At 39.7% G+C, this 25694-nt stretch overlaps 1 protein-coding gene across 2 annotated transcripts in view; it reads left to right on the forward strand.

Annotated features, from left to right (window-relative positions):
• RILPL1 (Rab interacting lysosomal protein like 1) overlaps positions 1 to 25694 on the forward strand; it is an 83458-nt gene that overhangs the window by 52712 nt on the left and 5052 nt on the right. The window contains exons 5-7 of one of the 2 annotated variants that reach the window (XM_085636187.1): positions 7662 to 7831; positions 16262 to 16354; positions 22625 to 22712. In XM_085636187.1, the coding sequence (XP_085492313.1) occupies positions 7662 to 7831; positions 16262 to 16354; positions 22625 to 22712 (351 nt within the window). The remainder of the gene's footprint in view (positions 1 to 7661; positions 7832 to 16261; positions 16355 to 22624; positions 22713 to 25694) is intronic. The other variant, XM_085636188.1, reaches the window with a different exon arrangement.

Raw genomic sequence — 25694 nt, forward strand, 5'->3', positions numbered from 1 at the left:
TTACATGGTACCGATAAATGCTTCACAATGTCTTACATAAAACGAGTTTGTGAACAAGAAGGAGGAAGTCTAAGAGGAGGTGTGAAGGGATGTGTTATAATTTGGGTAGTGGACAAGGAGGTATAACCGGGAAAGAGGGATGATCGAAGAAATAGAAGGAGTTGTAATAGGGAGAGGAAGGTTATGGGAAGAAAGAAAGGGTAGAGAGGAAGGTGCAATTGAACGGACGAGTAGAGAAGATAGAGGGAGGAAAAGTCCGAGAAAAATAAAGAGTGGTTTAGGGATGGGAGGAATTAAGGAAGATGGGTGAATAGTGCATGTCCTATAGATCAGCTCCAACAATGAATTCAGGAACAAGACTGCAATTATAAAAGTGTATGTTAATCCTTTTTATCCATGAAGTAGTCCCCAGCTACTTTTGTGGCATCATCCAATGCTTTCAATATGTTTAATCTCCGAATCCTCTTCAACCTCCGAGATTCTTAATGTCACTATTTCGTTCTGTATTGTGTGCCATAGTTGGGGAGCCTATTGCAATTTCTTTTAATAATTCTTGTGTTTTGTTCATGTGTGATGTCTACATTTTTAATGTCTGCCTTTTCCTGGTCTCTGTGGTGATGAAATAAGTGCCAGAGCCTCTGTATTTGATTATACATTTTGCAGGAAATGTCTAAACTCTATGAGGATATTTAATATCATGCCCTAGGAAAGAAAAAAAATTTCTTTATATAAAGTATTACTGAAATGTGTGTCCTTATTTGTTTGATTTTCATCCTAAATGTATGTTCAGATCATTGTTTAATTTAATTTCATCTTGCATTCATAAATGCTAGTGCAGAGTGACAGAATCCACACAGCACCTCTGATATTAGTCTTTTCAAAGCAGTTCGTTATGTGAGCTTTAATAGAGAGGGGTTTTGGTGGTGCCCACATGTTGGGAGGCAGGAGTACATGTTTTGATAAACCAATTTATTTAGTTTCAGACATGAGGTAACGCGGAGTACATGTTTTGATTGGGCAGAAGTTGTGTGCTTCTACAAAAAAGTGCTTGCCCTCCACTCAGCTTTGATAATTTTGTTTATTTATCCAGCTCCCTAAACTTGAACTTCCAGGGCCACACACATCACATTGAAAGTGTCCTGGATGTTTAGATTAGTTTGTTGTTTTTCTCTGGCAGCAGCACAGATAGGAGGGCAGCCATTAGCCTACATGGAATTTTAAGTCTGGTTTAACAGTGGAACTGTCACTTGACCTTTTAACCTATAACCGTATTACTCTACGGTTCTTTGCTTCCACACAAATGCATATCTATTCCCATGATATTTAATAGTAATGCATCATAGTACCCTATAGCATACCTTTAAAGCCAGACCTATTGGCATTGCCAATCCTTGTTTTCCTACATTTAAAACCCCCTCCATGCCCCCACTTCCCCTGAGCTTGAAAGCATAGCAATTACATTTCAAAGCTTGTCTGATGAATATTTATCACACAGGCCGATATACATTGGTGGTTCAGCTGTGGTATGAGAGTTCCACACCAATTTTAATTTTTTTGCTGTTGCAGCATTGGTTGTAGATCAAGTGTGCATTCTACCTCTGTTGGAAATAGCCAGTGGAATGTAAGAATCCCAGGGAGTCCATGTTGATCGCTATTTGCACTTCGGCTATTAAAATGGAATTCTGGATATTTGAGTCACCTCAACTGGCTCTCTTGTGTAACCTGTTATCCTTCTTTATCATGCCACTCCCATCCGAGCCGTGCCACCAGACCCAAAAACCCAGATCGGCAGAAGGTCATTAAAAACACGTGTGCTTTCTTTAAATTGGCGAATGAGGAGCCTATTTCCGACCCTATATCGGTGCCCCATGCTCAGCCCCAATTCCGACTGCCTGGCATCCTAACTGTCAGGCTTTCAAGTACTGGCTAGGCCTTTTGCCAACGTTTTGGTATCAATAAGTCTAAATAACCTATCACATGGTCCCTAACAGGAGAGTTAGATATGTTGTCAATAGTGTATGCATCAGTTATAGATGCAGAATCTTCTTACTGAATCCACTTCTCTAAAAGGTATCTGCGCTTTTCAACCTCTGGTCTTGAATATAGATATTACCACCAAGTGACTGGTAATGGGGTGCATTCTCTGTCCTTGTTACTTCTCTTCCCTGTTGTGTTGGTATTACGACCAATCACAGGCACTCTCCCGATGTAGACCTGCTTGAGTCCTTCTCCCTGTTGTTTTTGCCCCGTGGAATCATCGTAATACCTCAAGAAATAATCTTAGTTGATTTGCATAATAATATGCACCTTTCAATTGTGGTTTTTGGACAGCTTACCATTGTAAGTCAAACATTGGCTATTGCTAAAATTAGATAATTATGAATGAACAGTTGAAATAGATTGTGAGATTGGCTGTTCTGTAAAGTGTAGGATGAGTATTTTTGAGTTTAAGTGGTTATGTTAAGGTTTGGCACAAGTGTAGAAAAAAGAGTGAACAAACTTGAAGGCATAGTTGGCTGGTGTTGAGGGTGAGGAGGGCCGCACAAGTAGATTTTACTAGATGTCTGCTGAAGTTTCAGAGGCTTAACAGCCCAAGACGAACTCCCACTCCCTGGCAGTAATGAAGAGTTAGGGGGGTTGCAGATTGTTTCTTCTTGTAGGTTTAAGGCCCACGGTGAACAGAAGGACAGGTCTGCTAGCTGTGTTGCAACAATCCGTAGCATCTATTTTTTCAGGATTATCTTCTCATCTAGAGGAACTTGACTAATGGGAGCCTTTGTTTTGCATGCACACGTTCATTTGCGTTTACGGACGATCAGTCCGGTAGACATTCAACTGACCCAATTCAGTTTTTCTAAGGTTCCACTTATATTCCTTTCCCACACTTTGAGGTATTATTATCAAGAGTTCTGCTATGTGGAGTGTTGCGCAGTTCCGGTAGCTAGCGGACTTCTACCAGACCCATACAGCCTCCTTATTGAATATCCATCAGTCAAGTTTCTGGTTTATTAATAAACTGTTTCATTTATTGCCTGGTTTCTATAGGAAACTGCTAATTGGATTTATTTGAAAGTCATTTCCTGTCAGTGACCACATTTAAGTTATAGGTCTTTTCAGAGTGAAAAGTCTAATGAAAAATGATCACACATGTGTCCTTCACATGGTGTAATCCCCACCCAACACACTTTTTCCATAAGGTAGCTTGTCCCTTTCTACATCTTGTATACTTTTTTGGTCTGGCGTTAGCTAAAATCTTTTGATTTTGTTAAAATTCTACATGTAAAATGTATACTCCTAGGTGTTTTCAGCCAGACTTCTTCATCCACTCGTATTCGTGTCAGTCACTTTTTTCTTCTACGATTCAGTCATTGGCTAACTTCAGTGTACTTGACACTTTTACACCCTTTCACCAGGAGCACATCCACACACAAAGTAGTTCCCTTCAGTACCAGGGACTACTACGGTAGTGTGAGCTTCTTGAGATCACAAGTATTTTTGCTTTTGCCCACTTTTTTTTTTTAGGGGGTGGGTGTATTTGTTTTAAAGATTGACAAGAGCCCGACAGCTGCTCCAGCAATAATGTTTTTTTTAAAAATTCAAAAAGACAAAACAAGCATTGACCAAGCCAAAAGGCTGAAACGTCCAATACCACACATTTATTGAATTTGCCAATGCTTTTTAGATAAGCCATGAATTGGTGAGGAGACATGGGGGAACCTGAGCTGAATTAGTTGCCTGGTGGACTGATACAAATGTGTATACCGGAGCACAAGAGTAGGTTGTGGCTGTAAATACAGAAGCACACACATTATATTAAGAAAGAAAATGCCATTTGTGAAGAGAATGAGCTTTGCATGTTTGAGACAATGGGGCATATGCATCAAACCATTTTGTGATTGCAAACCGTGCGAATCACAAAAATCGTCCGTTTGTGATCCCAAAATGGCATTTTCAGATGCATGTACCTTTTTTTAGCAATTCACAATTAAGGAAATGGCAATTTTTTGAGATTCCCTTAATTGCAAATGCAGTTGGGGGAATCACAAATTGCGATTCCCTAAATGCGATGCATCATGCATTCACAAATTGCGTTGTCGCAATTTGGAATCGCAAATTACCATCAACTTCAAGTTGATTTTAATTTGCAATTCCTTTGAAAAATGCAACAAAATGGATTTTTCTAATTGCATTTTGATGCATACACATGCCCTTGGGGCATGTGTGTTGAGCACATGTGCATACTTACCTAATTTTGGGGATGCATCAGGGTGGCCTTTTGGCCCCCTTACACAATTGAAATAGCATGCGCAATTTGTGACTACCTATTGTGTACTCGCAAATGCAATCCCATTCATTCCTATGGGCCGCTAGGCCCATTATAATGAATGGTAAGCCATTCCTTAATAGTAAATGGCAATTTACGATTCGCTAATAAGGAATATGTAGGAATCACAATTTTCATTGCAAAACCTACATGCATAGGTAATTGCAACTCCTTAATAGCGTTCCTTAATAATCGCAATTAAGGACTGGCAATTCCTAACTTTGATGCATGTGCCCCAATGACTGCTGATCTATCCACTTGCACATTTTGAGCTAAAATTAGATCTCAGTATTTGGTTTCTGGATTTAAACTCAGGCTAACTTATTCATGCTAACTTTCGTTACCGCAAAGACTACTTTTCAAGATCATCCGAAAGACGTGTACATTGGAGAACACTTTTTTCCCCCGGAGTTTTATATAGCGCAAACTTGACCCGAAAGTATCGGGTATCAGAGCACTTTACATGAGCACCAGTTGCATTACATAAGGACACATTCATTTTTGTTAGGCACGGAGAGATTACGTGATTTGCCCAGAATCCCAGAATGTTGAGCGTCATTGCAGAGACTCGAACCTGGTTTCCCAGTCTTGAGGTCGACCACCCTAGTCGTTAGGCCACATCCTCTACCCTTGATCTCTCCCAGCATTTAAACTAGCAAAGAAAGGGAACATAAAGTTAAAATAGGTATGTTTTCACCTGCTATCTGCAAACCTGTACAAGTGGCAGTGTAAACTTAATAAACAGGAAATATGCCATTGTCTGAAGTGTCCTTTCATGTATTTTTTAAAAAAAGAGTAAAAAGTGTCCCTTTGCAAAAATTAAAAAACCTAAGAAATGAAATCGGAGAGCAGCCTGCCACCCTTACATTGAAGTGAACTTTTTTGCAGATGTGCAAGAGCAAATTTGCGTCACTCACAGTGAAGTGAGCCAAGAGCTGAAGTGGACAGCTGCATTTCCCCATGCTGTATGCAGGCTGTGGTGAATGGAAACAAAGTGTCAACGTTACTGGAACAGACCACAACTCTCAAGCATGCTTGTAGATTTCATCTCAATCTAGATGTCGTGTGGACCACTGGCAGCTTGTGTATTAGGGATGAATGGTCTCTGCCTCCCTAATTATGTATTCAACGAGTGCCAGTGGTTAGCCAGTTATCATATTACTAATTGGGGCATTCCTGTACGAGGCCTTATGGGCCACCAAAGTGTACTCTCTGTCAATAAAGATGCTGCAAGGCTGAAGTCGTATATCCTCCTCAGAGTACTAGCGAGATTTTCATCTGCATGCGGTGCAGAAACAACTTTATGATGCTGGTATTTATAAAACATTGCACTAGTGGAACTTGGATCTCAATACGGTGCAAGCAATGGTAGCCAGGGAGGCAGTACTACTGAAACATGAGATAGCAGGTTGAATAGCCAACTGCAACTTTTACAAGGAAGGACATGTCCAACTTTAAGACACTGTGAGTGTATTTAAGAGATGTAGAACTTAAGAAATATGTGCCGTAATCATGAGTGACTTGGTAAAAGGACATGGTAACAAGTTTTACCAATACAAGATCCTGGTACTAGGGGATCACATTTTGGTCCAATCAGCCCATGTGCTGCTGGAAATGACCTATGGCAATCTGCGACTTTGCAGTTTCTCATGTAAATTCATAATCCCATTTTATTTACTGTGGCCTGGCGGATTTGTCCCCAGTACTACTGCACCAGTTTGTTTTACTCAGGGTGCCTTGAATGGCCCTTTAGGTTATGGAAACCGGTATAGTGAAAAGTAGTCACTGAATTGTAGATTTAAACATAAAACATCAACAAATTTAAACATTAGCACATTTTACTTGTACTTCGTTGCATTGTTGGCTTCAGAATGAAGGCTTTGAATTTTACTTTTATTACTTTTTGTTGTGGGTTTATTGAATTAGTCTTTTTGATCATCTTTGCTTAACGTACATTTGTGTGATCTGGAAGTTCTTGATCCTTGCAGATGGCTAAATGTGTTCTGCATCCTCCCAAACTTTCATAAATGTATAGAAATGCATAACAGAGCAAGGTTATTGAACAGATCATTGTTGGATTAGTTGTATACACTCTACTTTGTTATATGATTTTTCTACCAATTTTTAATATTTATATCCCACTATCCTGTGACATGGTCTTATTGTGTGAATTTAAATTGAAGTATTAAGGAAGGCAACTAAAGATTATGGTGCTCATATTGTGAGGATAAGACGAAATGCCTAATACATGTAGTATTTTAACGAAGAATGTCCTGACATACATATGCTTACATATGTTATATTTTCATTTGTAATATCTACTAAGCAAAATAGGAGGATGCACCAAAATGTCATAACTTATAATGCTATTTCCAATTTAAAACCTCATCCAAAGTAACAATAAATTGTGAGGTAGTCGGTATTTAAATTCTAGCCACAATAACAGTTTTGTTATTGTTGACCTAACTAGTTTTTGGCTACACTAGCTGCTGTGGCCATATAAGTCAAACATGCAGTATTCAAAGGGATTCTTGAATGGCTCCACACATTTTTTGGGGTATTAAATTTCACTGGTACCAGCCTCAGTTACTCTTTCAAATTCATGGTACCAAAACCTGTAGGGAGCGGTCCCTATTATGGCAGCTAAGGGAGGGAATGAGCTTCCACTCATCCTATATAAAGAAATCAATCTTCATTTTAGAAAACAACTGAAAATGTGGCTTTATTCAGGTTTGTTCAGTGCTCACTCATGTCTTGCATCTTCATTCTTCAGCATCATGAAACTAATGTCCATGTCATGGATGCCAAGTGTTTGTTCTGAGGAGCTGGATCCATGCCAGGTTTGTAGGATAACCACTGACTACGTAAATGGGTTTCATTTGGTTTTAGTATATCTAAATCTATCTTGTATGGGTACCGTGAAAATATGACAAGGATCCAGCTATCCTGGATAGCCTTTGGAAAACTCTTGTCTGTAGCTTTAGAAATAATTTTAACATAACTTCAAGTAATTTATAGGAGCTCTGCACAGAAATAAGTTGGGTAGATAACATTTCCTTCCATCACTCCATTGAATTACCTGATCTGTGGGTAATGTATAGCTGTATGTATTGCCAGTGTAAAAAAAAGTTCACATTGTGTCTAAAGCTGCCCCATGATACTGGCTTGCGGCAGCGTACAAACAACCATAAATGAATACATCAAATAAAAATGCTGAACTACAGCTGAAGGTGGGACATGAAACATGGTTATGGCATTTGGAAATGTACCATATGTGACTGTATGGAAACTGTATGTGAAATCGCTATTTATTGGTGGTGTTAATTTTATTTTGCAGACAGAATCAAACAATGAGGAATATATTATTGAATCTGATACGAGTTTGGATTTGAAGGATCCGAATCGCCCAAGATTTACATTACAAGAGCTTCGTGATGTCCTACACGAAAGAAATGAACTGAAAGCCAAAGTATTTTTACTACAGGAGGAAATAGCATATTATAAAAGGTACTGCATGCATTTGTAGTGTTGTGTGTTTTAGGATCGTTTCATCATGTACACCCCATTTTTACATACCTTGTCCCATCCACACGACAATTGCGATTCTAATCAGGTGACCTTTTACCTTGTAGCTTGCTCCTGTCTCTTCAACACCATGCTCTTGTAGTCTATCAAAATCCCTGTACGTGACATACATAAAATTGTCCCCAGGCATGGCAGATGTGTACTGTAGAAGGGTGACCACTTTAGTATAAAAGACCCTAACTCCCCTGACAAATTAGAGGAAAATTCCTTCCAAGCTGAAGGCAGGTGTCCTGCATTTTTTTTTTTTTTTGTGTATAACATATTTTTATTGATTTTCATACCGATACAGATTTTATAGTCAGTAGGTTCTTTGCATAAACATTGCAGTTGTACATGGCAGAAAAGTTTTAAAAAAAGACGTAACTACCTCCAACCCTCCCCCACCCCTCCCCGGACTCAAACTAACATTTTTATTTTTGTGTTATTAGATATAGCTAGTGGTCATCCGCACAATATGAAACATCAATACACAGCGACACATATTATGTCCGTAACGTGAGCAGTACACAGAGAATTAGACCGTCCCACACTGTATTCTGCCTTCGCTGTATGACTAAACCTTTACCCCAAAAAATATGCGTTCCAAGCCTATGTTTTGTAAGTCCTTGGCCACGAACTCTTCGAGCATTGCATTCCAGTCAAGCGAAATAGGTATCTTTTGCATCCCCAATCGCTCCTCCCGTTGAAGCTCAGCACCCTCCGCCCTGCCCCATCGGACCACTTTGTTATACCAATCTAATAATAGAGGTGATCTAGCGGCTTTCCACCTCATGGTTATATTTCTTTTTGCTAAGATCATCGCAAGGTTCGCAAATTTGCGGGCAGGGCTTCCCTTCTTCCCTTTGGGGCCTAAACCCAACAATATTCCAGAAACCTAATGTTCCCCATCGGCGCTATACTATTCACAATTTCTTGCACTGATGACCAATAATGATTCAACCTCGGGCAGTCCCACAACATATGCAATAAGCCGGCGCTCGGGGAGCAACGGCGAGGGCAATCCCCGATACTTCTGGGAACATCCGGCTTAGTTTGTATGGGGTCAAGTACGCACGGTGTACAATCATGAGCTGTATAAATTTGAACTTTGGGTTCCTAGAGACCTTACGTGGGTGTTCCAGTATTATCTCCCAATCCTTATCTGTAAGCGCACGGCCAATATCGGTGCCCCACCTGTCTCTGGTTGACTGAAGCGATGCCAAGGTGTGTGTACGAATACCCTGGTACAACCATTTTATCCGGTGTCTACCATTACCCATCAAATATTGCATGTGTGTCAAAGCATGTATCGACGGCTCCTCCCCCCCTGGGGTCCACACCGTCCGGATATAACGAGATATGTGTGCGTGTAGCAGAAACAAACAGTTCGCACCCCCATCTCCCTCACAAATGCATCATGATTCATCATCGTGCCGTTGGTAAAAAAACGCTCCTAGTGTGGACACTCCCGAATCTATCCATGTCTCTATGTGTCTGAGAGTCACTCTCCCCGATGGTATCGGAAATCCCAGTAGGGGTATGTTTGGTGCGTAGGGTGTTGTGTTTTTAGTATAGCGCGTAGCCTTCTTCCAATACAACATAGCCGTCCGCCAAAGTGTAGGCGTCGTCAACGACAGGTTGCTGCCCGGTAGCAGCAGTGCGTGTAATGCCTCACGTTGCCACACCTGGGGGTCATAGATATTTCTCTCAAGTTGTGGCCTGCGATCCAGTACGCCAACCATTGCAGCTGACCTGCCTAACAATAAGCTCTCGTATCCGGGACTCCCACTCCCCCTTGCTTTGTGGCTAGCTGTAGTTTAGAAAGTCCTATACATCTACGTCCCGACCCCCATATTAATTCAATAAGAAGGGTGTCCAACAATTTAAACGTCTGAAGCGGAATTATAATAGGCAGGATGACGAAATCATATAACAGTCTCTGTAGCATCACCATTTTAGTGATGGCAACACGCCCAGCTACCGATAGAGGTAGTGAAGTCCAAAACCGTATTTGCTTTCGGCGCGATGTAATGGTGCTCGTCAGGTTACCATCTAATATATTCCCCACATCCCGGTATATCTGGACACCCAAATATTTAAAAGTCACAGTCTGGAACGTCCAGCAACCAAAGCGAATTGGGTCAGCCCTGGTCACGTCATTAAAGAAATATACATATGATTTATTCTCATTGATCGAGAGACCCGAAATTCTTTGGAACCTCGAAAAAAACGCAGGAATAGGATCATAGTCACCATCCAGGTTATAAAAAATGATATGAGGTCGTCTGCATACGCCGATACAACATGCACCTCATCGTTTATGTGTATACCCTTGTGACCCGAAGCTTATGTAGGAGAGGCTCCAGCGCTAAAATAAATAATAAGGGCGAAAGCGGACAGCCCTGTCTAGTACCCCGTGCTACCTTGTATTGTTGTGAAATGTGGGCCCCCGTGCGAGCCCGTGCCGTCGGATTCGCATATAACAGTCGCACCCAGTTCGTGAATTCTGGTGGTATCCCGAATCTAGGCAACGTGTTCAGCATATAATCCCATTGTAGGGAGTCAAATCCTTGACGTAAATCCAAGGATATGCAGCCCCGTGGAGAAGCATCCGCAGGCACGTTAGACATCACTTGGTAAAGGTTTCTGATATTGAGTGCTGTACTTCTGCCCGGTACAAATCCACACTGATCCATGTGTATCAGTCGGGGGAATATTGCAACAGTCTGGTGGCCAGCAATTTTCTCAAGATCTTATAATCCGTGTTAAGGAGTGAGAGGAGTCGGTAACTTACCATATCTTGACCATCCCTACCCGGTTTCGGAAGGGAAGCCACCGTCGCTTGTAATGTGGCGAGTGGAAGGGAGCCATCCTCCAATGCTGCCCGATACAAGTCGTGTAATCGGGGAGCCAGTATCTTGGAGTAAGCTGCATAAAAGTCGATGGGCAGTCCATCATTACCCGGCGACTTATTACGAGGTAGGGCTTTAATCGCTGCTTTGATTTCCATAGTGGTGATAGGCTGCTTTAGACAGGTTCCTGCATGCTGAATTTTCGACACGCAGCAGTCTGACATCCCTTGCGGGGTGTCATCCTCCAGACCGAGACGGGGTTCTTTGTTCTCAACCATCAGGTGAGGGGCCTGGTTCATCCCTGTGGATTTCTTGGCTGTAGATACCTACACATATGCACATACATGCTACACTCGCAGGTCTAGGATAGGTACATTTAGGCAAATTATTTTAGGTCGTAAATTTAAGGAATATGGAAGTGGTACTGTTTTTACCTGAGCTGCTCGTGTTCATTTTATTAGCACTATGGTAGGAATGTATCTGCTATTTACTATATGGGTACGTGCCATATTGTTTATATGCTTCTGTCTCCTGATTGTCGCAGCACATATGTTTTACACAAGATTGATGCTTGAGCAATAAATACTTATTGAAAACGTCCTAATCATGATCTTTAGTATTTTCTGAGAACAAGAGAGCACGAGTGTTTGAGCGAAACATACTGTACTGTTTTCCACGATCCCTGTAGAATCAGGGTTGTCATGTTCAGTGGTTGCCAGAGACTACCTACACCGCTGTAGAATGCAGGGTGTGGTAGTGGCACTGTAGAGCTAGCTGGTCTATCGGCTGACATAACCTGTGGGGGTGTCCGGAGTAGGTTTGGACACCAAGCCCTTAGTTTAGGGCGTCCAAAACGCGCAGGTCCTGGGGTACACCTAGGAACTACACAACAGTAGAGGGTGTATGTTACGTAACTAGTGTTGTCTTTAAGGAACATTTCCTCCCTAATGCTTTTTGCATTTATTTGCACTGAATAGTGTGAACTCTGTGCTTATGTACTCTCCTCCCCTTCTCACTTATTAGTGATTTTCCAACTTTTTTCATGTATGTGTAAACAGGGACTGCAGTGGCTGGGATTCATTGTACAGTTTAAGCAAGCACTGACAAAATAAAAAGGCCTTGCCTTTAAAAGTAGATTCCTCAGCTATTGATGTTGCCAATTCTAGTTTCCATTCCCATTGTTTAAGAGAAAAAAATAGAAAATGGACGCTGGTGCCATTTGATGCATTCAAACACATGCAACACGAGGCATCAGTGGCTATCTCGGAATGATTTTTATCATGTAGAAAAATCATTTCAAGATGGCCACATGGAAGTCGTTAGTCATGTGCACGCATGGGCAGCCAAACTGGCATCTGTTTCCTTAAAGAAAAAGAATTTCAAGATTGCCTCCTGTGTGAACATGAGTGGTTACGCATCAGCTGCCATTCTTGCAATTTCATTTATTGTTTCAAAACTGCAGACCGCCATTTTCATACTGTAAATTAAAATAAAGTGTGCACATGAACGCTAAAAAACAAGTGAGTGTCCTAGTAGCACTGTACATGGGTGTTGCACTCATAGAATTATTAATAACATTTTTTTTTTAACAGGTGTCAGGCAGAGAGCAACAGTCAGAGAAGCAAGTGACTCTGCAGTAGCGCACAGCTGGCAGACACACTAACAATGGCAAAAAAAGTTTAGTTTTTGGGAAAAACTTTGAGAGGACAGGAGATAGAGTAAAGCAGTGCAGTCCCATTGAAGGTTGAATGGCAATCAAAAATGTGTCCTCTCATATTAGCAGTGGAGGTCATCTGTCCTGAAAGGATGTAGAGAAGAAACGCACCAGGGTGGGACAAGCGCAAGAATAGGGTGGAAGCTCATCGAATAAGGAGCAGAACAGAGATATGGTAGATAGCCATCCGTCATTGGTAAGAGGCTGAACTAAAACCCACTCTACATTGTATACATGATTCTTCAACAGTAGTATGTTAAACAAAGGGTTGGCAGTGATTTATAAATTCTTTTCGAACACCTGTTTTTTAAATGCACAGGGAATTATAACAACTATGTATTATTATGTGCATTGAAAATGGTGGATGATAGCGTGGCTGGCTGAAAAAGCAATATGAGCAGAGATGCCCTTTAAATCACCTTACTAGTAGTTATCGACACTCAGGAACTGATACTCAAGTTGTCACAGCAGTGTTCTGGCAGTAGGCAGTCTCTAGCTATACATATCTACAGATTAGAATGTACTTTCCACAGTTGCAAATTATCATAGTTGTCACCTGTGATTAATATTTTCCAATGTTGGAACACCGTCAAACTAGAAGCTTCTCAGAGTCTTGGATGAGCGACTATTATTAGCAAAGATTCCATACTTATGAATGTCATTTTTCATGCTTACAATTGCTCATGTGTAATCTTTATGCTCTCTAGCATAAAGGATTCATTTGTAAAATATACACAGTTTAGAGCTCACAGTGTGGGCAGTATCGGATGTAGGTACTTAGGTTTTAGTGAGTGTGAAAGGTGATGAGTTGGGGCCTTTGAAGTCTAAGCTCAAGAGGGCTAGGCAAGATCCTGGTCCCACTCATTCCATGTTTCCTGCATCATGTATATCTAGAACCTGCTCTGGAGGTAATTGTGAAAACTGACCAGCTGCACTGCTATTTGGCAGATGTGATGCTAGCAGATGTAGCTGCATTTTAAAACCTGTGAAGGTGGGTCAACCCTGGCAGCTGTAGGCTCATAAGCCTGAGCCATGCGAGTGTAATTAATGGAAAAACATGAAAGTTTTACTACCAGACTATCCCACACCAATTAACTTACACAGTCAATGGCCTCATGATGTGACCTATCGAACACAAGTTTTAGTTTTGTTTTTTTTAAATGTATTTTTTATTAACAGTTGGTTAGGTAGGATCAGTTTACAGTGATCAGTGTACATTGGTAGTGTACAGACAATAGTAATGACAATCAACCCCTGGGACATAAGTTCATGCCAAACAATCACACTGTGAGTGGCTCAGCAGAAAGAGCACAAGTACTTGATTAATGAAGTCTACGTGAATAGGTCTTGGTGTATAAATTGGTGCAATTGAATGAGTACAGCTTTTTCAACATGGAGTACTCAAATGGAAAGGTTAAGAACAGCGTTGGAGTTGGTTTATCAGGAAGAGTGTAAAATGTCAGAAAATATTAAGTATCGTTAGTCAAGAGAAAAAGATTAATTTAATTCCTCTGTAAATATAATTTGGGCATTTAGCAACGTTAGACTGATCTTGGTATTGTGTCTGTTGACTTAAGTGTTTTAAAACAATATGGCAGGACAGTAGGAAGCACCAGTGTAGTTTTTGATTTGCACCTGACTGTAGTAAGCCTAGTGAGTGTGTGTCGTCCACCAGAAATCTTATAGAAGGAGCTAAAAAGACTGGATAAAAGTTATACATGTACATATATCAGTGTATGGGTATCTGGAGGACTGGATGAGCCTATTTTATTTGCAGTTAGTGGAACAAGAAACAATGTGATGAGACTTTACACTTGAATAATGCACAACAAACGGTGCTTGGAAATAGTCTAACCACTGGCACTTGCCCGGGTTAGTATCCCAAACCACCGTAGAGTAACTTAAGAAAGGTCATAAATCATCAGAGGGTGTAAAATGTATGGAAATGCCTTCCAGTGGCAGTGATGAGAAAAGCCATGTTATGTTAGCAATTTTTTGTGCTTGTACTAACATTAAAATATCGATGTGTCCAATATTGGTCAAGGGTAGTAGAATATGTTCCTAATTATTTTTTAGAATATCCTTGTAAAATAGATTTGTATAATTAATCTGAAGAGAAATAGTGGTTCTCCAGAAAATATGACCTAGATTTGGCACTCCATAATCTACTTTGAACAACTGGTTTAGTTTACATATGATCTCGTTATAAGCAAGTGTTGAAATGGGAAGTGAGATCACTAATCTTATTGCCAGTCATAGCCTCCTCCTCTATATATATCCAATTCTACTTAAGCCCACATCCTGCCCATGACATTTGTTAATCAACAGCAAATCTTTACTTGTAATAGTTTGCACACAAAAAAAAATCTATTGTAGAAGTATACAATATGTTGTTGATCCCTAAGGTTAGTGAGCCTGTTCAAGATTAAAATTAATTAAATATTATTTATTCTTGTTTGCTTATGGCTAGAAATGCTCCCTCAGCTGGCTGTAAGATGATGCTGCTGAAAACATGTATCCATTTGCAGAAGTCAAACTCCCTGGTCCCTAATCTATTTTAACTTCTATCTCTGCTTTGAAGAGCTGTTTGTTAACATCATAATACTTTTTAAACCTCAATGAAGAGGAAAAAAAGAGACAATGTGTAAGAAACGGAGTTTGAAAAGAAATAGATGTCTTAACAATTGTGAGAATAAAAGAGAGAGCTATCTACACAGAGACCAAGAAACATGGAGAACATGTGAGGGATCAGTAGTGAGCAGGGAAAGGAAAATTAAAAATCAAGAAAGGAAGAATGAAATGGGTCATGTGAAAAAATAAGTGATTTGCTGAAGCAGAATGCAAAAAATGAAAATCAAGATGAAAACAAGACCAGATCTTCTAACCAAGAATTTAGAGAGATTTCTGCAATAGTCGTTTACATAGAATACTCACACAGATGTTTCACTTTCAGTTTATCAAATTTGTGTTAGACTGTTTACAAACTTCGCGGTATAAGGAAAATAGAGGGGAACTGTTCAGCTACTCACAATGTGATATAGAAAACTCCTAAATACTTAAACCTGTTCATTTTAAACATTTACTTTCCTTTTATATGTAATCCCAAAATAGATCAGTTAAACTTCCATTGAGATATGGAAGCACTAGCAAGTTATCTCTAATTAATTGTCTATAAAACATTCACTGAATGCACTGAAAATGTTATAATTGTTGTTCAGCTGGTTAGTTCATGCTCTCTTAACCATTAAAATAGAATGTTAGATGAATCCGGGTCCAATCACACTTTCTTCATGTGTATCTCCAATCTCCTTGAAATCTAGCCCTTTTCTTTTTCAATCTTTTTTGTACAACATTTTAAACAGTTGAATGGAATTAGAAACTTTATCTTGATGAGAATACTGTTTTTTCAACAGCATTTCCGGTTACCAAGAACATACATACCTTGATTGAAAAATAGTGAACTTTTGAGTCACAGGCATTTTGGGGGAAGTAAGTTTCTTGACTTCTAACTTAAGATTGCAGAAGCATCAACAGCCAACTCACACTTCACATCATGTGCATCAAGAAAATACTTCCCTACAGTAATGTCATGTGATAATGGTTCAAAATACTAAAGACAGAAATATCCTCTAATGTATCAGTGTCAGGTTGTGATGAGGACACGTCTTGTTGTGGCAGGAGAAAGAAGGAAGTTGGAAGCTCCGAACAACAAAGCAATAAAAGTGTGTTTTTTCTTGATGATGTTTTGTATTATATGTGGATCTGCAGTAACAGGAAATGTTAACAATTTGCTTTCCTTTAATACAGCGAGGAAGCAGAAGAAGAAAATAAAGTGATACATCCAACACCCATAATTCATTCAAAAACACCAACACAACAGGAATCCGGTATTAAACGACTGTAAGTAGTGATTTCCTTGATGTGCTGTTTTCATGGTGGTGTCCTTTATTTACTTAATCAGGTAGTTCAGTGAGTTAGGCACACACTTCTGAATAAGATATAGACGACAAAATACAGTAAGTAAGATACACTAAAACAAATGTCCTTTTTTGCAGAAGGAAAACACCAGCCAAGAGCATCAGGATAGCAAATATGAACTTGTGTGACTTTCTTGAACAATAAATCCTTATTAGAAAAAAAACACACAAAAACAGTGCCATAATCGGTAAATTTACTTGGAAATGCTTTAACTCTTTCTCAGCAATGATACAACAGCACCTCCTTTTCCTTCACAAAGTTTTCCATTTCCACTCTTAGGAGTCCGAATAGTGTCATGTACTTCAAATTTTGCAAATTGATTATTCTGCAGCTAACTCCCCTCACCTACACCACTTCATTAATGTCAAGTTCTTCTTGCCTTCTCGGAAACCTCATTACTAGGTGCTCTAAATACGTGTTCACTACACCTTTAAACAGGAACATAAGAAACAAACCCATCACATCCCAAATACTCTACTCTACTCGACCAGACCCATAATAGTTTGCCACTCTATTTTTAGAAGACCAGGAATTGTTACTCATTTTTACAGAAGTGTGACCTCTCCGCCTGAGCCCACAACAATAATCAATGGTTTTGAAACACCACTCCTTCCAAACTGTGGAATTTTCACTTTACATTTTTTTCATTAACTTCACCTTAATTTTCTTTTCACCTGACCAAACGAATCTGAGTAAAAATTAGTTTGTTTCAGTAGTTGATAACAATATGGGTTAAACTCTGACCTGGACTCTGACAATAACTCAAATGGTGTATTATCTGTATTTCCATAGATAGTTTTGTGAAGGTATGCTGTAAGAGCAGGTTTTTGTTGGTGTTCCGAATGACTTTTGATTCCTTTATCCTGGGGTCCTTTATCCATACTGGAGGATATGCATACTGCATGATTTTAAACACAATCATATTATTGTTTTTTAGGTTGCTGAATTCGCTGGTCCGTTTTCGCTGATGATTGAAGGGTACCATAGTTCGAAATCATTTGATGCATCTCCTAGCTGTGTTAGACTTATGATAGGGATTGTTTGCTTCAGTATTTCAGTGACCTGTAGGGAGTGACTGTGTCGCAAAATGTGTGTTGGCTGTAATCGTACATCTTATTAAATGCCACACTTGAAATCTTTGATTATATGTGTCCATAGATACAGAAGGCATAATAATTTGGTTGAAAATTGGAATACATTTTCTTATCTGATGACCTATGAATCAACCGTGATGTACATTAAATCCTTTTCCCAGATCAATAGGTTTATTATTTCATAGAGTTATATGCCGGTTGGGTACCGGCTTCAGGGTTGTGTGCCAGTTACATCCGTAGATGTGATCACATCTCCTTCAAATGAGCTTCAACATTATACCTGAATACCCATGCCAGTTGCATGCAGTCCACAATCACCCTATTAAAATTATCAACTAACCTAGTCATCGAAGGTGAATATAAAGCCATCCTTTTATGACAGATTCCTAAACCTTCCAAAAGCCCTCTCATGTTAGTCGAAACAAACTGAATTATTTTATCCATTGTAATGGACTTTGGTGCAACGCCTTTCATGAACAAATCACAAAAAATCTATTTACACTTTCTGTGATCGAATGGCACACTCATTTCATCTCCAAACATTTAGAAAAAAAATGCTTTAAAACAATAATGTTCTTTTTCAAACCACCTCCAGAAGTTTCATACGGCCTAACAAAATCCAAAGCAAGATCCTACCAGGGTCCTTCTAGAACTGTATTACACTAACATGAAAACATTTAATGTTAAAACTCCTATTCGCCTCCTGATACAAATTACAAGCCGTAACAAACATAGAAATTTCACTATCCATAAATAGCCACTCAAACCTTTCACTCCCCCTTTTCTTGTTAGCAGTCTCTCTCTCCTAAATGCCCCTTAGGAGCAGTCCTCCCAGTGGCCTTTCGCAGAACAGCCAGAGGCACCAAACAGTCACCCCTCAAAACAAACAAAAGCTGAATTCAGAACTCACCCCTTAACTTCCAAAACGCTTGTAACTCCGACCTCAATGACCTTTCCTTGAGCCAAAACTCGTGAAATCTCGCCACCTCCCCCATCGGATGATCACTTCTCCTTCCTTCCAACCAAGGTTCTTCCTTAATCCCATAATCAGCCAACACTAGCCACATAAACCACCCACCCCACCACGCATTCTTCTTGTTTTTATTTTTACGGTTTCTGACATTAGCTGATCGTGATGGAAAGCAATCAGCACTGACATTTTAAACCCCACATTCAAAATTGCTTTTGATTAATTTGGATCAAATTCGAATCGGTCATGATGAAGCTTATTTTAATGCCCTCCCCCTGTAAAAATTATTGAAATGTTCCATAGCCCAGATGCAGGCTAGAGCATCTCTCGTTCAGGTGCTGAGTATTTACTTTCTCTAGAGTTCAATATGAATATGGGACATTTTTTACCTTGAACAATTTTCGGTAAAGAACAACATTTCCTCTCTGCTGGCATCAACTGTTAAGGTACATATATAGCATGATCAAAACACGTGTCAAGGCAGGAACTTCAATCATAGCTTGATTAATAGATTAGAAGCCCCCCTTGCTTTCCGCTTTAACCATGCAAATTTAGAATGTATTTTTTAAGTAGTGTCCTAAGTGGTCCTATCATCACAGCAAAGCCCTCTACGATAATGCAGATATTAGCATCCCTGGCAGTGCTTCAGCTGTTGGCAACCAGGTTTTGTGTTCACTTTATTGTTCAGTTTATGTTTGTCATGTTTCTATATATTTGCTTTGGCTACCGTTCCTTTGATTCCTAGCTTTCCCCACTGACCCTGCCTGCTTATTTTGTTTATTTTCCTGTGAATAATAAAAATCACAACAAAACCCTTTATAAACATAGAGTAAACATAAAGTAATACTCACAGAGCCCCAGAAATTATCTTGTTTGTGCTTTAATTTTCTGAGACCCTGATCTGCTCAATGGCTTGTAATAAGTTGTCTTTTGGCTTGAAAATCCGTGACCTCCTATTCAGCTCCTCAGCCAAATTTAGCACTTTACTAACTGACAAGTCATAACCTTTAATGTAAAACAGTTTTCTATTAAGCTGCTCTACAGATGATGCAAGTAGTCCTGCTAAAATGCATTTGCAGTTTTGGATAACAGCCAGACAGCTCAAACTCTACTCCCAGGATGCAACCACTGATTGAGTATGCAGAAGCACAGAGTCCCAGGTAACCACTAGTTGAAGATGACTGCCAGCAGACTGTTTCTGCTACAACGGGCAGAAAGGGAATCCAGTGTTACATGTCTGGCAAAAACGTTTACTATGGAGCAAGCATGCAGCTCCTCAGCCCCATACTGCTTGTCTAGCTTCTTGATGAGAAGTCTTGCCTGTGGTTGCTTCTGCCATTCCTCTGACCTGTATTCTGTGATTTTGGAGTACCCTGCCTTGGACAAATTCCTCCTGAGCAAGGCTGTTGCTTATTTAGCCATGTTAACGGCAGTTTACATTTTCTTTTTAATAGGGAGGGTTAAGCAGGGCTCCTTGCACTCAGTTTACTTTTCTGTAAAATTCTATATAGTCTTACAAAGTCAAGATATGTATTTGGTAATCAGTGTTGAAATATTTCAGTTATTTATTTAAGGTAACAGGGTTCTGGCGGTCTCTAAAAATTCATCCCAGCTGGCTTTAAGGCTCACTTACTTTTAAACACTGCAGATAGGAACTTGAGACTCTTCGGTTTCTGTGGTACTCACTACAACCAATCTAACAATGCTACACACATTCTCTAAAGTTATGATTGTGTATTATTGGAGTTTGACACTTAATGTTTTAATAGGGCAGATATTAGAGGATCAGGGCAAAGACGATTGGAGGGTAAATTGGGCTGGACTGGTGAGCCTTTTGGGCTGGACTTGCAGGGGCAGATTGTTCTACACAGTTTACAGATTGGGTTGGATTCTGGGCTGGTTGAGTTGAATGTGTGTATGCAGGACTCTACTCCTCACAGATTGAGTTGGATTGTGCCACATTGGGTCATACTGTGGGGGTAAGGTCCAACTGGGTGGGGCTAAGTTTGGAGTGGAAATGGGTTGTGTTGGATTTAGTTGGCTCGTACGGGTCGTATATTGCTTTAGTTTGTTTTGGGTGTGGGCTGGCTTTGAGTGTGGCTGGAGTAGGTTGTTATACGGAGAGCTCTTGTATTTCACTACAGTAGTATTACCTTTTGGTTTCTTCGAGGTGGGGGGTCTGAGCTCCCTTTACTTGTAATGATGGGCTGATAGGCATGATTTCTTTAATACTTTAAATGCTTTAGGATACCCCCCAAGAAATCACTACTTAAAACCATTTATTGAAAGCTGCAGAAAACTTGTTTTTAGTTTAATAAAGCAAGCAAAAATAACAAAATGGTTTTGTTAGAAGCAGCATCAACACAAGCCCATTAAATGCAGTGCGTAGGTATGAGAAAAATGATGATGAAACTCTGACAAAATGCTTTCTAAATTGCAAACAAAATTTTCCGGTCTTCGGGTATGAAATCATATTCTGTTTTGGTTTATGCCAATGATTCCTATTGCTGCATTTAATTAGTGTGATGCATCTGCTTTTCATATCCTTCACTGCGGCTGCATCCTGTGTGTGTACCTCCGATAAACGTTTGATGGTGAGTTGTCTCTTGCATCAGGTTCATAAAATATCTTTAGTTATTGTTTCAAAACTCAAAGGGTTGTTGGAGGGGAATAAAGGTTAATGGCAGAGTGAAACAGTATTGAAATCATTAATTAAACAAACAATATGAGAGATATTGCACACTGGTTCAGCTATCGAGTGTTTACGTTCTATATGAAAAACCACAGTGATTTTACTGTTAACGGGGACCTTTGATTTTTAAGCCAGTGGGCGTATTCTGACCCTGTGGGTCACCTCCCTTTGGTGCTGTATGAGTGGATGATAATGTATGAGTCTGCGAAGACCGTGGTCAGTGTTCTTGCAGTACAAGTAACACAATAACCACTCAGAGACTCCTTCACCTGGTGTAATACAAGTACTTTATGATAGCCATAATCAAGTAAGACAGGAAAAATGTGAAATTTGACTTGAATATTTTCACCCAGTGAAAGAATTCATGGACCAAGACAAGAGAACAGTAGTTAAGTGAGTATAACAATTCATACTTTAATAATCTGTCTCATAAACAGAGAGGGAATGTGCACTACTGCATGAAAATGCCTGCCTAGATCTCCTGTCAAATCATATGTTTGTGATAAAAAAGACATTTGCAGTCACAATATTTTAGATATTAGGGAAGGATTAGAAGTGGAAGATCAGAACTACATATACTGCTTTTGCTGCTGAGAGCTTGTAAGGCCGACGGAAATTTATATTTCCGCACAAACTGAGCCATAGATTTTAGTTTCGGTGCTGCAGGAAGCTAGAAGCATTGAAGTAGATCGGGGTAACTTTAAAGGCTTGTACTCCTGGTAATTCTTGTATTGTTCTTTTCAGGACCCAGCATCCCAACTGCCCAAACCCTGATCGCCCTTGGTTTTCTTGAACAAACTAGTTGTTTCAAATGCTGGTGTTTCTGCTCAATTAAACCACCAGCAATTTCTGCTTTAATAGAGTTGCATTCCTTTTTGAAACAGATGCAAAAGAGTATTTCTGAAGTGCAAAGTGGTTTAGTGGTTGCTACCTACAGAACCGCTTTAATATGTGATGATCTTCTGCACCTTCCACTTGGGGCTTGGATGCAAGATAAATCGTAGGTCGTAAGCAAAGTTCACAGTGACTTATCCATCCAATTAATAGCTGAGAATGTACACTTTAAATGCCTGCTGTTCCCTCCTCCATTGGGGAGGTCCGTCAATTTGATCCATGCTTTAAATGCCTCCTACAACCTTTCCACATAGAGATGGGCCCACTTGGCTCCATTCCCATAGTGGCCTTTGATAGTCAAGGTCTCCTTGTGTTAAGTGCCCCCATTCAACATAACATGCCATGGACTGTAACAGAACTCCGGGAGTAAACTCCAGACTTCAGTGGTCTTGGGTGTTGCAATTGTACACACACCTTTCTTTGTTAAATAAACTCGAAATACAGTGTGTGTTCCACTACTCCTATTGTTTGTTTCTTTTGTGGAATGTATTTGTGTCTTACTATAGTCTTTTATCTTTCTGTGTCTGTACTTTTCTGACCAGGATGTTCACAGCCATTATGCCCATGGTAGCAGCTGGTTTGATTCCAGACGATCCCACACTGCAGCCAATCAGAAGACTTGTTTCCCTTGTAGGCACTTTCTTTCTTTTGAGTTTGCCTTTTGAGGTTTGGCGTTCCTTGCATGACTCTATTGTGCATTAAAGCATCAGTACTACAGTACAAGCAATATTTTGACACGTAACATTTCCTTCTATTTTCCATATGATTACTATATAAATTTCCATACAATCTGTTGATTTTTTATTCAGTCAGAACTCAACTTCACCAAATGGGCGACATTTCTTGTGTGCTTGCTATCCATCAGTGTCCCATCAGCTAAAATTGAGTACTAGGCACAATACAAATTGCATACCTTTTTATGAGAAAACATTCTACAAATGTATTAAAAAAAATGTAAGATTTTGAAAATATTAAGTTTGTTTCTCTTAATGTATCTAGTAGTACTGTTGCTTTAATATTTGCAGTTGGTTGCATTCCAATTGGCTGCCTGTGGGATCTTTAATCACAGTATGGGTCACATCTGTCAATCGGAATGACCAATGGGCATATTAACCTTGACAGTTAGTTCTTCCCTGAGTTTTTACGGCTTTATTTACAAGCACTTTTTTATCTGTAATCAAGCTAATACTACTGCCTTTGCTAAGTATTTTCTAACAAGAAAACAAAAACCAGTTACATAACCAGCTATGATTGTGTGTTATTGTGCACATTTACTGTTTGCTATTTCGCACTTTGCATCCGCATGTGGTGTGTAGGATTCTATGGATCGTCTCCAATAGGAGTTGTTGATAATAAAGATATAATACACAAAAGGCCAAAATCAAATCCTTACAATAACAAAATATCTTCCCTTTTTTAATTTGGTGCCCTTTAGCTTTCATTTGTGTAATTTATTTGTACTTTCCATTATGAGATCTATTTTAAAGTTCTAGATGTATTTGTTTTGCAGAAATTAAGCGGGCACACCTGTGCTATAGAACATTTGTTTCATATTTAATAAAAGATCCTCCACAAATCCTTGGTTGTGGAGGGAAAATTTAGAGGCTTCAATCGAAGGAGGCATGTTAAAATCTTCAAGACTTATATTGCTTTCTTTTGTCTAAAATCAACCACGTAATGTACATTTCAGGAAACTAGAGCTCCAGATCCTTTGATCATCATTATATAAATTATAATGCTGTACATCGGAATGATTTGTAAAAAGGTATATATATGGTCACTCTGAATAATTAATGAACATCATATTTAGGCATATACACATAAGACTTGTGCCAGCTCGATGAGAATTATTTATGTGGTGTATTATTTTTATGGTATAGGAAAAACGTTGCATGTGTTTGACATTAATACGCCAAATTCAAAAGACTTGTGCAAAATTGTTTTATGCTGAAAAACGCCCTGATATGTTTTCCATCTCATACATTCTAATCTCTCAAAATTATTGACTTTTGATGCAACATTTCAATATTTAGGATGTAATATCCAGCTTTTGTTTTTCAATAAATAAATCTCTAATGAGCAGATTAGAAAAAAATGGTGTAGACCATTTTACCCCCATCTGAATGTCATCCACTTTCACAAGAGGCACTGAGTTGGGTAATAAATATATTGTTGCCGACCTATTCTAGCCATGCAGTGGCTTGTCCATGTTCGGTGATTGAGGTGACGGAGTACCTCACATGTTGGTTGGACAATGTCTTCAAAGCAGTTCCATTCACTAATATTTTACTTGAAAGGCTCCACCAGGTTTTCTGGAGCGCAAAGATAATTTAGGCAGCAAATAAAAGATGGTCACAGCTGGCTGTTGGATGTTTGCTCTTGTCTATACCCAACTATAATTCATCATTCAAAGGGTGAGAAATAATCATATTGTTGGCTAGAGGGTTCAATATACATATTTACATGACCATGGGTTTCGAATAGGTAGGTTAGACCAACATAAAATTGTCCTCCTGCAGTGTAACAAAGCTTATCCTCTCATTTGCGTAGGCCCTTATAGCCATCTGATGCTTTGAAGATTGGGCATTGTTCAAGACGTTCCATGACTCTCACTGAGGTATAGCACAGTCACTCTACCTGTGGTCTTTGTGGGTTCTAGTCTCATTCCGTGGGATATACTAATAACTATATGAGGCATGCAGTGTCTGATGAGTCTTCGTGGTAGACCTGCCACCTCAGCCCTTACAAATACAAAGAAATCTGGGTCAATAAAGAGTTGTTTTCAAGGCTTTAAGCAGCTCACATGCCTTAGATGAATGCAAGGGTGAATATTGTCACCTTTATTACCCATCTGGATTGGGGACAGTACTGTACTGATTCACCAGGTGTCACCCACATTCTCTGTTGCTTGAAGACCAGGTTTCTTTTGACTGCACGCTATCTTCAATCTTACTGATCGACTACAAAGATGGTGAGTGGACCAGGTTAATCCAGAGGAATCTGGCCTCCGGAGGTTTAAGTTAGGATACTTCTGGGTCCTGTCGTGCCTTCAGATAATCTCTCTGAGCTAGGATGCCCCACAAGAGCAAAACTATGCACCAGGGATTGTGACTGTTTTGGGGCTTCTCAACAGAAAGCCTCTCACACTAAAGAACATCGTCATTTCAGTCACTGGAGCTACACGTCGGCCCATTTTCCAAAACTCTGTGGCAGGGTTCCCAATGGTGAAGTTTCTAGCCTGTAGAAGCATTTTTATTAATTGTCACACAGTTGTTGGTTTTGAAAATATGAATGCTGTTAATAAAAAAAAAAAAAAAAGAAAAATGCATTTGGAATTGTGTAGGAGATAGAAAATTTATGGTGACCCATCCTCCAGCAGCATATAGAAACCAATGTTGTTTAGACTAGAGGATCTGGGTTCATGAATGTGGGTGGGGCTCCACCACACTATGTTGCACTTTCCTTGCAAGTTGGTGAGAGAAGAAGGCCGAAGTGTGGGGTCCTCTCCCCTGAACTTAAACTCCAGTTGGCTAAATTCATGGACGTCATTCGGGGGTCACTAGGGGTTGCATTTGTGACCCCTAGCTTGCCCCTTGCGACCCCTGGTTCTGC

Source organism: Triturus cristatus, chromosome 11 (assembly GCF_964204655.1).
Source record: "Triturus cristatus chromosome 11, aTriCri1.1, whole genome shotgun sequence".
NCBI lineage: Eukaryota > Metazoa > Chordata > Amphibia > Caudata > Salamandridae > Triturus > Triturus cristatus.